This window comes from Palaemon carinicauda, chromosome 6 (genome assembly GCF_036898095.1).
Source record: "Palaemon carinicauda isolate YSFRI2023 chromosome 6, ASM3689809v2, whole genome shotgun sequence".
NCBI classification, from domain to species: Eukaryota; Metazoa; Arthropoda; class Malacostraca; order Decapoda; family Palaemonidae; genus Palaemon; species Palaemon carinicauda.
The window spans coordinates 114,265,625-114,280,624 of NC_090730.1; the positions used below are offsets into that span (position 1 = coordinate 114,265,625).

Genomic DNA, 15,000 nt, shown 5'->3' on the forward strand with positions numbered 1-15,000 from the left:
GTTTTAATGCCAGGGGAATCATCGTATACTAAGTCCAGATTAGTTACATTTTTGTCCTGTTAGGGGGCTAAGGAGCTACGTTAAGTGAACTCTTGGGTTACAGAACCTATTCATAAGCACTGGTGGAGTGAAAGAGCAACCATAAATAAAATAATATTTTGGCTGCGGGAGACTATCAGTAGAGCATTGCAACCTAGATCCCACCACATATCAGACCGAATTTTGCGAGGTGTCTAGGATGCTACGCTCCACCTTACAAGGTGGAGCCAACCAGTTTGGTAATACGGACTCCCACCCACCTAAGAGCGCGTCTACTATTAAAACGGATGATAATTTCTAATCGTGTAGGTACAAATTCTAAAAGTAATTTTTACTTTTCTATACAAATATGAGTCCATTAACTTAACTTTCCGTCTTCCCCTTTCTCCTGAAAGTCCCAGATGTATCACAATTGCTGTTCAGTGTGCTGGAAGAAAGGATGGAGTTTTCCCACCCCCAGCCGGTAATTACAGGCTAGTATTGACAATATATATATGTATATATATATATATATATATATATATATATATATGTATATATATATATATATATATATATATATATATATATATATATATATATATATATTCTTACAAAGCTTCCCTAGTATAAGAGTAAATATCTTATTCATGTATTTCTTTTGTGTATTTAAGATATGTATAGCCAGCTCGTAAGGTGAGTTCCACTCATGTAGGTTTAAGTAATGTATGTAGATTACATAAGACTTTCGTCATTCATGTTATTGTATTTTTATTTAATTCAGTATATGTAAATTTACGTTATTTTTTAAGAATTAACTTTTTATTTCACGTATTTTGTTACGAAGAATTATGTAATAACGTTTAGGTATGCTATATGACCCATACTAGCTATGAACACAAAGGATTACGTAATATTTATGTTTCCACCTGGTTAGGAAGTGCATGTAAATTCTCGATGTAGATTTGGAAGAAATAGAAAACTCAGCGTTAGAAGTAGGACAAGTGAGTCTGAGAAGGCTGATAGGATTGCAACAGAAGGATGCGACGTTAACAGAGTTATTGTATCATGTGGTGGATGAGACGGAAGGGCAGCAGTCTCCCACCTGTTATTATTTTAAGGATGGGTTGCTTATGAGGAAGCATAGGCTTGCCGATATCCCTGGGTATTCCGAATGAGGGATATACTGTCAGATATCGATTCCCGCACGGTTGAGAAGACAGGTGATCACTGTAGCGCATGAGACGTGACACATGGGAATAGGGAAAACAACGCAGAAGATTATGAAACATTTTTTCTGGTCTGGCATGCATAAGGATGTGAGCCAGTTTTGCCATGCAAGTCACGTTTGAGTACATAAAGAAAGCTCCCTTGCGCCTGACTGAAGTGCAAGGAGAACCCTTCAGTAAGGTAATGATCGACATTGTGGGACCGTTACCAAGGACGAAGAAAGGTCATGAACATATGTTAACCTTGATATCTCCAGTGATGAGATACCCAGAAGCCATACCAATCAGGAACATCAGTGCCAAAGTAATCACCAAGAAGTTACTAGAGTTTTTTACTAAGTTTGTTATTCCAGAAATCGTTCAGAGTGACCAAGGAACAAATTTCATGCAAAAATTGTTTCAGGACGTAATGAAACTGTTGGATGTGAAACAACAGCTGTCTACTCCCTATCACCCAGGGACCCAAGCTGCATTAGAGATATCTTATCAAACCCTGAAGAGTATGTTAACAAAGTACTGCAATAAAACAGGAAATGAATAGGACACCAGACTACAGTTGATGTTATTTGAAGTACGCAATGCTTATCAAGAAAGCATGGGTTGTAGCCCAAATGAGATGTTGTTTGGACGAGAAGTAAGAGGACCGATTAAAATGTTGGCGGAAAAATGGAAGGATTGAGATGAGACGGATTGAGAATATGTCAAGAATTTGAAGAAAAGGATAGGCAAGATAAGGAAATTTTTCCTAGAAAACCTGAAAACATGTCAATGTAAAATGAAGAAAAGGTTTGATATGAAAAGTAATGACAGACAGTTTACGGTAAGACAACAGGTGTTGGTTTTCTTACCGATAAGGAGATTCCCACACACCAACAAGTTCCAAGGACCATTATGGATTTTGGAGAAGATCATTGACCTGACCTATATCATCAAAGCCCCAAGAAGAAGGAAAAGTCAAAGGAAAGTACACGTTACCCTACTGAAACCATACTTAAGTGAAAATGACACTGAAGCTTCCAAGGTGTATATGGCGCAAACCATACCATCCATGGAAGACAACGACAGATATGAGGAATTGGCGGTAATCAAAGGGAATAATTCGTCTATCATTTGGAACTTGGAAGCGAAGTTAACTCATTTGAACCAGAAGCAGTAAGAAGAATTAAGTCGATTGATTAAAAGTTTCTTTGAGATTGTCTCAGACATTCCAAAACGAAACGATTTGACGAAGCATGGGATACACCGCAAAACCACGGAAAAACCGTTCAAACAACGCGCTTATCGACTGTCGCTGTATCACCAAGAAGAAGTGGACTATTTGTTACAAAATGGATTAGCCGAACTAAGTTCAAACCCTTAAAGTTCTCCATGGTTGCTCGTGAAAAAACCAGATGGATTTAGAAACATAATACCAACACACACATTGTGCAATAGTTGCTAAATTCATACTCATAAATGTGATAACTTGTAAATCCAAATATTAAATTACTTGTACTTCAATACCAACTTCAAGTAAGAGAAACAGGAGGAAAGATTCGACCCCCCAAAAAACATTGGAACCTGCGTGGACAAAAGAAAAATGGCAGTGCTATTTCAGGTACATTATAAGAAAACTTCTCTCAATTAGATATGCAGAAAACCACCTTTCTAAATTATGCAAAAGTACGTGGAAACTAAAGAAAACCAGATTAAATATTCTAAGTGCCTAAGTTAGCTTGTGTAAGTCTTCCAAAGCCTATAAATATTGCTTTGGTCTTCTTTGCGTGATTTTTTCAGATAACCCAAAAATAATGTTACCAACCTTGAACAGTTAAAGTATAAGATAAGGTGTCATGACCGGCTGTATTAATAGCAACACATGTGAAAGGACCTCCATCTGCCTCACGAACCCTTAGGATATGAAGTTCCTCACCATTTTTTCTAACCTGAAAAGAGATATATCTATTATTAAGAAATATCAAAATGTGAGTTTGTGACTGGCATAACAACTTATATTTGAGTTTGATCTATTGGAAACCAGAGTTGGATGATTCTATATTTGATTGTCTTTCCATTATGACTACGATACAATATGATATAAGTAACTCTTCTGCAATTGTTGGTGATTTCAACACTTATCATAGGGAAGTGTTAGATTCTATTTCTCCTACTGAACCCTATGACTTAAGTGTCACAATTCATTTGCAATTTATTTTTATTTTATTCTTATTATCGTAAGAAAGTGTTAGATAATATGATATGCTGTTGATAAGAGGAATAACCATTTCAAATGTATATTCAATGTTTAAACTATTGAAACTCCCTGTTTACCTGTTCCTGACTTTTTTGTCTTTGTTGTCAAAGGCAATATCCTAACGAGCTGGAAGTAGAGGATTTAGTTCTTGAGTTCTATGTTGTGGTACAAATCTACTTACATAGCCTGCCACTGAGGATATTATTCGACCCTACCTGGATATGCAAGCCTAGATTATGAGGTTTCCTAGAAGGCGGAGATGGCCACTGTGACTTTTGGGTATATTTAATGGAATTACCTCATTGCAGGTAAATGGACACTATTATTGTGAGACCGTGGAAATGTCCATGAATGTCATGAGGTGTGTACGTTAATACACGGAAGATTACACTGAAGTAAAGTTCTTTTTTTTTTTTTCGTAAAATTATAGAACAACATGGAACTACATTTCCAAGAAAAAAAAAATCCTACAGTAAATAGCATGGTTTCAACAAATTTTACTTTTATTTCCACTGCAAATAAGTCATTCACCCGTTATGGACACTTCCCCTTCCCTATGGACACAGATGGGAACCTGGGACTTTGGTGAGATGAAAACAGGACAATACATCATTTATTTAACAATTTCAAGATTTGTAAAAGGCTACAGAACCTAACAAACCCACCTAACCTAACCTAGTGATTCCCGGGTCACAGACCTAGACTGGGGGCAAGCCCCCAAACACCCTTCCCAGGTCACAAACTAAAAGTAAAGCTCAAATAAATTCTTACGTAATGATAAAGTAAATCACAAATAATTCATTACATTATAATTGTGATGTGGATGGTTGGGGGTCATTGGAGTCTCCTGGCACCTGGTGATGTTGTGGGAGTTAGATGGGACTAGCAGTGATGAAAAAGAAGTGCAATAATGAGGCCTTTGGGTAATGGTGAATGAAGAGAAACCTGGTAAAGTATTGTTGGAAATACTCTGATTTATTACCAGGCCTTTCAATCCACCCTTTCAATTCCCTCAAGAGACATTCTATATTCTGAGTATGGGTGCCTGGGCCTAAGGAGTCAACGAAGCATTTCGATTGGTTGATGGTCCTGTGCTCGTAGCCCAGCTCTTGTAACGAGCTATAGGCACCCCACTTATCACTCATAATGATACTTTCTACCTTTATATATTTTTGGATCAAGGTAATCAGGGTAGCAGCATCCCTTTTTCGAGGTAAAGGTTGAAGTAACGGAATTAAAAAAAAATAAAAAAAAACACTTGTTCGATCCCCCCAAACACCCATATCGAACTTAAACACCTACCACGGTTGTACTTGGGCTTACCGAAGTGAGATTTGTCTATCCCCACTATCATTCCATCGTCACCAATAGCATCTTGGTTATCAAAAAAAAAAAAAAAGAAAAAAAAAAATCTGTTACCTCAGAAATGAAACTTTCCAGTCAGCACTTGTATTAGAAGAAATGTGGAGGCCTTCGATAACGGTTTAATGGTTCCAATGTTTGCTGAGCCAGTGATTTACAAATACAATCAGTTTCCAGAGTTCGACATGGGCCTTATCAAGAAATTTTCCTTTATAAGAACGAACACTACAACCGCACCTAGCCCCACCCGCCCCCCTTTTTTTTGTCTTGGCAATCTTTACAGAAGAGTTACAGTAAAAAATGTGCTGGTCTTCCCTAAAAGCTAAATCAGAACAGCGCTTGGGACACCATAACCTTTGAGGGATAATGCAATGAGCTTTTGAAAATTATTCATTATACTAGGAGTACCGTGATACTCGCCATTAAACTTGGCTAGAGCTTCCATAGAGCCGTAATAGCAGTTATTACACTTTATTACGTTGGGCTCCAAAATGCACAACCACAATGTAAGGCAACTACATAGGAACTGGGGAGTCTTTTTGCGTGTCGCAGAACTGCTTACATCACACTTAAGCATACAAACATGCCCAAATAGGGCAAACTTAGGTATATGGTAGAGGAAGGTAGGAGGAGGAGCTACTTACAAATGAATGAACAAGAGTAATTTCATTGGTAAAGAAAGTAGAAGGATGGCTTGTGTGCAGGAAGTATGAAGTCGTTACCACACAACAAGATATGCACAATAGCATGAACAGGAGGAATTGTCTGGTTTGTAAAATGTAAACAAAAGAGTGAAATAAATATTTCAGGAAAAGTGATGCCCATATTTTGTACAATTTTTCGTGGATTTATTATGCGTCCCAGAGAATAATGTATAGAGAGGAAAAGGTTAGTTTTTCCATAATTTATTAATTCGTCAGTAAATTTTCCCCACCAAAATCCCCGGTTCCCACTGGGTGAACCCATTACCGTATTATATATTAGGGTATATCTTATTAACTATTTATTTGCAATGGAAATAAAGGTAATTTTCAAAGAAAATAGGAGTTTTGTTTTATTTAACACTATTTCTTTAAACTTAAAATAGTGCTTTTTTGGGCTCAAGCCATGTCCTGATGGAAGTTCCTATAGGGTACCTTCCTAGGGTATATTACAACTACGGCGATATTCCCAGAGAATTTACATTAAGGTACCCAGAATTCTAACTCCTGGAGCGAATATCCCTAATGAAAGTACCAGGGATATCGCGAAATATCAGAGGACGTATTCTTGACACGCCACATGGCAATCTGCACCCCGAACAGAGATAACACTTCGAAGGGGTCAATTGGCAAGAAAACGAAAACGAGAAAGAAAAAGGAGAGCCGTTCGCAAGGCTCTCTCTTCTCCTGTTTCGTAAGCGTGCATTGCGCCGATTCTGGCGCCATCTGTATTCCTTTTTGCGTAGCTTAACAACTCGGTGTTTTTTCCTGTGTTTCTCGCAAAATCTTGGATTTAATCGCTTTATTATGCTTTCTCCAACTTCGTCTGCCTCTGATAAGTTGAGTATTATTTCTGCTTTCTCCAACTTCGTCTGCCTCTGATAAGTTGAGTATTATTTCTTTTATGTATAAATGTAGGCTCTTGGTAATTTTTAAAGTGATTAATAGTAATAATCTTTGTTACAAGAGCCGTTGCCTACCGGAGGCGTCCTGGACGCTGTCGCTCGCTAGGTATGAGTTTTAGTTAGCCAGAGCGACGTTCCCGGCTGTTGCGTTAATAATTTTATTGAAGCTTTAGGCAGTTTTATACATTTAAGATTATAGTGATTATTTCCAAGATAGTATACGAGTGAGTTTCGGTGATTTAGGTAATCGATTCTCTTGGTGCCTAGGCTAAGTTGCCTATGGAGCCTTAGTATACTTTCTCATACTCCCCGGTTGCTTTCTTTTCTTCGGAGAAGGTATGCAATCCCTTTCCCTCTGTTTAAGCCTTGGGCTTAACCCTAGTGGTTTATATGAATTACCTTTCGATACAACTATATTGGGGTGTTACTGTACCTTCCTGTTCCAGTAAGTCTGGCTTCAGAGAGGGGCAGAACATCAGAGTTTTTAGTCTGAGTCTGTGTTTGTCTGGCTTGGGGTTGAGTCTGACGCAGACATAGGAGGCTTAACCTCCTTAGGTCACTCCCGAAGGTTTCTGTACGAGATGATTCCTTCTTTTGTGATCTAGCAGACTAGTCCTTGTTGCTGTTCTCGGTGGGAGGATAAGATCTTTTCCCCGGGAGTAGCAACACCTTCCTTGCTTTGGTTCAGTGGGGGTTGGCAAGTATTGCTGGCCTCCCTCCTTGGATCTCCCTTAGGCTAAGATGAGTTTTCTTGGCTGCGGGTGATTCTTTACTAAAGCAAGATTGGTAGGACCCTCTTTGTCCCTTCCCCCTCTATCTCTGTAATGGCCTAGCCGTTACAGTACTGTACGTCATTCTACATCTGGACCTAGTATAGGTTAGGATGTGGAATTGACTCAGTCCTACTCTGCCGGCCGGCCAAGGTCTTCTGCTTTGAGTGCTGCCCGGACCTCCCTTGGTCCCTCATCCATGTCTGTCTGTAGAACCAGACGGCATTGGTCAGGAAGCCTGAATTATATTCTCCCCTTCCTTATTTGCACTCTTTCGGATTGCCGGGCTTTGAGGTAGTACACTCTCTTATCCTGGCATCCATTCTGTTTTCTTCTAGTGCTGTACCCGACCCGGCTGCTGGCCTATGTGGCCGGCAGCCGGGCAGTCGGAGTTCTCTGGTTCTTTTGCTGCTGGCCGGCATCGGTTGTTTACCTTTGCCGGCCGGCTATTGTCACGCCCTTGTCTGCCGGTCGCTACGAGCGGTGGCCGGCAGCCAGGTGCTACCTTGTGTAGTTTCCGGCCGACATTGGCTGTTGCCGGCCGGCACATGCATTTGAACCAGCGTTCTGCCGCCTTATAGCTGTTAAGTAGTATACTTTAAAGCTAGTTATGGTGTGTTGCCGGCCGGCGCATTACCTTCTATACTGTACCAGTATTCTTCAGTATAGCATATACTGTAGGGAGAAAACTATAGTATAGTATTGGTACAACACTGTATGTTCTAACACTTTTGTGTTGTCTTGCACAGCCCTTTGGTGTTGCCTTACAGATAAGAAAGTGAGTTCTTTCTTGTCTATTATCTGGTATTTTAAAATCATATCTTAGGTGTGAGCTCCACCTGTTTCCTCTGGAAATTTGTCATTGGTTACTCTAGGACAGATTAACCATACGATTTTAATATCTGGAAGGCTGCAACAATTGGTTGTGCGGGAAACACAAGTGTGTGTCTTTCCTTTCTGATTTGTTATGCTAAACTGTGCATATCCAGTGATACGTAGTTCACTTGATACTCATGGAAATTTCTTCTCTTTACAGGAGGACCGTCCGAGGTGCGGAAGTGCTTTCTGCAACGTCTGCAGTAAGAACTTCTGCGGACATGAGTTATGTAGGAGGCACGCAGCATGCGCTGTCTCCAAGGGTGATCTCCGGTATTGGAACCCTCAGGTATGTACCGTGTGCTCTAACCTGATTACTGAGGCTTTTGATTCCCCTAGGACGGCGGAATCAAGGGATATAGCAAGGGAGAAGCTTCGTACCTGGGTAAGGGGCTTCCAGAAGAACACCTCTGGACCTTATCTTCCAAGTGAGAAGATGAGGGCTTACCTTTTCCCTAGGGCATCAGCTGATGCAGTGATTCCCCAGCCTCAAGAGGAGATCCCCCTAGTTCAGATCCCGGTGGATGCTGAAGTCGCGGTCGCCTTGCAAGACATCCAGTTGGACGACAGGATGTCAGACGTGTCCGAGCGTCTGGAGGAAGACCTCCTGGCAGAGTGCCAGGATGAAGATCAAGCCCCAGACATTGTAGAGGAAGAGGCCGACGAGGTGTCGGCTGCTCCGGTTCAGATCCCTGAACCTATTCCCTCAACATCGTCCGCTCTCCCAGTAGAGCTGGGACAGGCCCTCTCCTCCATTGTAGGAATGATCCAACAAATGCAGAAGGAGAATAATGTGAAGGCGGCTGCAATGGAACTGCAGATGCAGAAACTTGCAGCATCACGTGGGGCCCAGAGAAGGCTCAATGTGAAAGACCTTCCCTTGTGCTCAGATGCTAACCCATGGAGATATGCTGAGCACATGCCGAGGACGATTGGGAAGATCGTCATGTCGGATAAGTTGGGTTCAGTTCCCCTAGAGGAGGTGGAATTCTGGCCCAGCAAAGGGTCATATCCGGACTGTTATGTCCGGGTGAGGAAGGAACCAGCTTCAAAGGAGGAGACAGAGCCGAAGGAGGTCATAGTGATGGACCATGCTAAGGCTCAAGCTTTGCTTTCATCTTCGATGAAAGAGAGGGGCTTCACGAACTCAAAGGTGGCTGCATTGAGTAAGAAGCTCCCTTCCTTTGTGTCCTCTCCTGCTAAAACCTTCCCCTTTTTGCAGAAAGGGTTTGCGGCTGTGTTAAAAGCAGTCGAGGCTGGCAAGCCTTGCCCCTCCTTGGAGGAGTGTAAACCCTTGTCGCTGGCCCTACCTATGGACCACAAGGACTGGAAGGACGTTCATCTTACCTTCTCAGTCGGGAAGTTGGAGGCTGATATTGCCGGACGTCAGTTCGGTGAGAACCTCCCTAAGCTGTCTGACTTTCTTTTGCGGAGAGAGCTCGAGACAAAAGAAAGACTGGCTGCCTCAATGTCTCTTCAGACCACTCTTGAGACGATGGCAAGTGACCCCAAGGTCCATGAAATGTTCATGGTAGTGGCCAAACTCATCTGGCCACAGTGACGAAGGATCTTTACAGCTTCGTCAGGGCGAGGAGAGCTTGTAGGGAGTTCGTGTTCACCTCGGCTACGGTGAGGCACAAGCCAAGGAAACTAATCTCCTCCAACATTTGGGGCAAAGACCTTTTCCCTAGCGAATTGGTCAAAGAAGTTGTTGATAAGGCCGCCACGGAGAATAGAAACCTTCTCCAGAAGTGGGGCCTATCTATCAAGAGAAAGTCTTCCCCGGATGAGGGTCACCAACCAAAGAGGAAGACTAAGAGGACAAGGCTACCGTCTCGGCCAGCCAAGCCATTTAGACAGCAACAGCAACAGCAATTGCCGATGCCTTCAGTGCCCCAGATGGTGGCACAAACCCCGACCACATTCCAGTGGGTACCCAAGGCCGTGTCGACACAGTCCCCGGCATTCAACCCAACGTTCGAAGGGCAGTCAACTTCCTTTCGAGCAAAGCCTAGAGGAGCAGCCAGAGGCTTGTCTAGGCGCCCCTCAAGGGGAAGGGGATTCAGGGGTGGTCGCGGTCAGGGAGGCAAGACCTCAAGACAACAGTCCAAGTGAGATGATACCGGTAGGAGGGAGACTTCAGAATATTCGAGATCGGTGGACCTTTGATCCCTGGGCCCACAGCCTACTCAAGAATGGACTGGGCTGGAGCTGGTACAGCACTCCACCCCCGTGCCCTCGGTTTTTCCAACACTCCACCCCCGTTCTGGAGGAGTACATCCAAGATCTGTTGGAGAAAAAAGTGATCCGAAGTGTAAAGTCCATCAAATTCCAAGGGAGGCTGTTTTGTGTTCCCAAGAAGGACTCGGAAAAACTCAGAGTCATTCTGGACTTGTCGCCACTCAACAAGTTCATAGTGAACTGCAAGTTCAAGATGCTAACACTGCAACACATAAGGACCTTACTGCCCAAGAGGGCATTTACCGTCTCCATAGATTTGTCAGACGCCTATTGGCACGTTCCAATCAATCGTCGACTCTCCCCCTACCTAGGGTTCAAGCTACAACGAAGACTATACGCCTTCAGAGCCATGCCATTCGGGCTAAATATAGCCCCAAGGATCTTCACGAAGCTTGCGAGCGTAGCTCTCAAACAATTACGCCTAAAGGGAATTCAGGTAGTAGCCTACCTGGACGACTGGCTGGTGTGGGCAGCATCCAAGACAGAATGCTCCATCCCGGCGAAGAAAAGGAAGGAGATAGCTGGTTCTGTCAAGAGACTTCTAGATTCCGAAAGGATATCAAGACGCGAACAGGAGAGAGCACAGCTAAAGGATGCAACCGGAGTTTGGAGAAGTTATGCATCAAACGCGCGAAGAGATCTGAGAAGACCAGTTCCGCTTCGTCTACGTACTCTTCTCAGGCCTTGGTCCCAAGCCAGACATCTAAAGAAGTCGGTACTTTTTCAGCCACCTCCCCCGTCGGTGACGATTCACACAGACGCCTCGAAGGAGGGGTGGGGAGGTCACTCTCATCGGAAAAAGGCCCAAGGGACTTGGTCCAATCTGTTCAAGACCTTTCACATAAACTTTCTAGAAGCTATGGCAGTGCTCCTTACCTTAAAGAAAGTCTCCCCGCGTCACTCGATCCACATAAGGTTGGTGCTGGACAGCGAGGTAGTTGTGAGATGCTTGAATCGACAAGGATCAAGGTCGCCACCTCTCAACCAGGTGATGTTGGCCATCTTCCGATTGGCGGAAAAGAAGAAGTGGTACCTGTCGGCAGTTCACCTTCAAGGAGTCCGCAATGTGACAGCGGACGCTCTATCCAGGTTCACACCGATAGAGTCGGAATGGTCCCTAGACGCAGGATCGTTCTCCTTCATCTTGAGTCAAGTCCCAGAAGTGCAGATAGACCTCTTTGCGACGAAAGACAACAAGAAGTTGCCCCTGTACGTGTCCCCGTACGAGGACCCCTTGACGGAAGCAGTGGACGCGATGTCCCTCGACTGGAACAGATGGTCCAGGATTTATCTGTTCCCTCCTCACAACCTTCTGTTGAGGGTCCTCAACAAACTGAGATCCTTCAAGGGAGTAGCGGCAATAGTGGCCCACAAGTGGCCGAACAGCGTGTGGTTCCCCCTGGCATTGGAACTACGGTTGAAGTTTCTACCGCTACCAGATCCAGTTCTGACCCAGCGAGTCCAGAAGTCGACTGTCTGCGCTTCATTACAGAAAACCCGGACCCTGCAGCTCATGATTTTCTCTCCCTAGCGGTGAGAAAGCGTTTCGGGATTTCGAAAGCCAGCATAGACTTCCTAGAGGAATATAAGTGCAAATCTACTTTTCTTGGAGAAAATGGGTGGCCTTTGTCAAGGCGAAGAATCCGCAGGAGATCTCGACGGACTTCTGCTTATCTTTCTTCATCCACCTCCATGGTCAAGGGTTGGCAGCTAACACGATTTCAACGTGTAAGTCTGCTTTGACAAGACCCATTCTATATGCCTTCCAGGTCGACCTCGCTAACGAGATCTTTAATAAGGTTCCGAAAGCCTGCGCTAGGCTCAGACCTTCAGCACCTCCAAAGCCCATTTCATGGTCTTTAGATAAAGTTCTTCATTTCTCTTCACTGTTGAACAATGAGGAGTGTGCGTTAAAGGATTTGACCCAAAAAGTTATTTTCCTATTTGCACTCGCGTCCGGGGCCAGGGTTAGTGAGATTGTAGCCCTCTCGAGAGAGGAAGGTCGTGTTCAGTTCCTGGATGGGGGAGAACTGAACCTGTTTCCGGATCCTACGTTTCTCGCCAAGAACGAGTTACCCACCAACAGGTGGGGTCCCTGGAGAATCTGCCCTCTGAAAGAAGATGCATCTCTATGTCCAGTAGAATGCCTAAAGGTCTATCTTCGTAGAACTTCAGACTTCAAGGGTGGTCAACTATTCAGGGGAGAAACGTCAGGCTCAAATTTATCACTGAAACAACTCAGGGCGAAAATCACATATTTTATTCGCAGAGCGGATCCTGACAGTACACCCGCAGGTCACGATCCGAGGAAAGTTGCCTCATACTTAAATTTCTTTAATTGTATGGATTTTGAACATCTTCGTTCATACACTGGCTGGAAGTCTTCCAGAGTGTTCTTTCGTCACTATGCGAAGCAAGTGGAGCAACTAAAGAGATCTGTGGTAGCAGTGGGTTGCATCGTTAACCCTGCTGTTTAACTCTGCGAGGAACAGTGGTTTTAATTGGGACGATTAATTCCAGGGTGAGTGTGTAGTTACATACTGTGCTACAAACTAAGTGAGGGCACCGAGTTGCCCACGTTGACTGTTCCACTTCCAAAGGTGAACCTAGCATAAGTGCAGACATGTGTGCCAAGCGTTTCTAACGCTAATGTGACTGATTAGTAATACAGACTTTTATGACTTTGATACCTCGGTATGTTAAAAGTGGCACTAATGTTTTTCTTTCAGATAAACAAGTTTCTGTTTACTATCATACTTATGCTTAAAGTTTTGGTTATCCTCCTCTTATATATATATATATATATATATATATATATATATATATATATATATATATATATATATATATATATATATATATATATATATATATATAATTGTTGTTAACCTGTCTATTTATTGCCTGTCAATAAACTTGTTCTTGAGAACCTTGCGTCTCCTTCACCTGTGTCAATTTATTGGTATAATTGAGCATTCATTCTATGTATATTTATCTGGGATAATTCTAATAGATTGTTCCTTTATGCAAGCTAATGTTGCATTGGTTTATGCTTTCCCTTAGCGGGAGGACTCCATCCCATAAGGGGACGGTGGCGGATTTACATGTTTCCTCCTATGCGGATATAAACCTTTGTCCAATACAAGTATTGATCGGAGAACTGGTCAATATTTCATATTGACGCAGTGGTTCTTTACAAACTATGCTTTACTTAATATAGGGTGAGACCACTATATTGGCTTGCCTGGTATTCATACATAGGTATATGTACTCTTCGAGACTTTTCCAGAGTCTAGTAGGACTCTTCCCTGTAGGGGGCAGGAAGCTCTAACATGGTTTATGGTTAGTTGAAAAGATCTATAACGGTAACATCTTAGGTCTCTAGGTCTAGTCGACCAGGGAAATACCTCCGGGGAGTACGGCACGTTCTGAGAATCCACAGATACAGTAATGCTCTGGTATACTTCCATCAGGACGACATGGCTTGAGCCCAAAAAACGGATTTTGAGCGAAGCGAAAAATCTATTTTTGGGTGAGATGGCCATGTCGTCCTGATGGACCCGCCCTTCCCTTTCTATGAAAGGGCTGTAGGACCCCTCCCTACATACAGTATCTGTAGCACCTCGTGTATCGCTACAAGGAATACAGATGGCGCCAGAATCGGCGCAATGCACGCTTACGAAACGGGAGAAGAGAGAGCCTTGCGAACGGCTCTCCTTTTTCTTTCTCATTTTCGTTTTCTTGCCAATTGACCCCTTCGAAGTGTTATCTCTGTTCGGGGTGCAGATTGCCATGTGGCGTGTCAAGAATACATCCTCTGATATTTCGCGATATCCCTGGTACTTTCATTAGGGATATTCGCTCCAGGAGTTAGAATTCTGGGTACTTTAAGGTAAATTCTCTGGGAATATCGCCGTAGTTGTAATATACCCTAGGAAGCTACCCTATAGGAACTTCCATCAGGACGACATGGCCATCTCACCCAAAAATAGATTTTTCGCTTCGCTCAAAATCCGTTTATTGTATGTTTCAGTGTTTTGGTAATATTGATATTTTTGTGAAAAGCTTTTGTATTAGATTAGATCTCTTTAATTCATGAACTTTTTTTAATATTTGCTATTCCTTAATTTTTGTGGGAGATGAAGGTTATTGATAAATATATTTATAACTTTGCCTATTAGTGTCATTAACAAGAATATGGTTAAGAAACTGACAAGTACTATTTCAGGGAGAACATGATCCTCCTGTGTGGTATATTCTAAACTACAGAAAAGTGCCTGTGACATTAAGAACTTTGGACTTAGCCGCTGAAACAGGCTATGAGCAAATCGTAAGTAAAGCTACTCACATGTCTGGTAACTGCTTGGACCTAATATACACTGACCCCCTTTTGTGCTATACCTATTAAGGTTGGTCCTTCAGGTGGGATGTCTGATCCTAATTTGGTGTTGTTAGTAATTGAAATTGGGCAGCCTGTCTTTATTGTGTTAAATTGCAGAGTAAAAGAAAAACCTTGGCTCAGCGATGATTGTAGACACATTCATTTGGAGAAACAGGAGGCATATCATTTTTGGAAGGGTAACAGATCAGAATTGACTTTGAATAACTATACTCGGCTAAGAACTGTTGCTCAAAGAGTTCATGCTTCAACTGACAAGTAATATA

At 42.8% G+C, this 15,000-nt stretch overlaps 1 protein-coding gene across 1 annotated transcript in view; it reads right to left on the bottom strand.

Annotated features, from left to right (window-relative positions):
- LOC137642617 (hemicentin-1-like) overlaps nt 1-15,000 on the bottom strand; it is a 287,924-nt gene that overhangs the window by 111,357 nt on the left and 161,567 nt on the right. Inside the window, exon 56 of the mRNA XM_068375327.1 lies at nt 3,049-3,172. Within this exon, the coding sequence (XP_068231428.1) occupies nt 3,049-3,172 (124 nt within the window). The remainder of the gene's footprint in view (nt 1-3,048; nt 3,173-15,000) is intronic.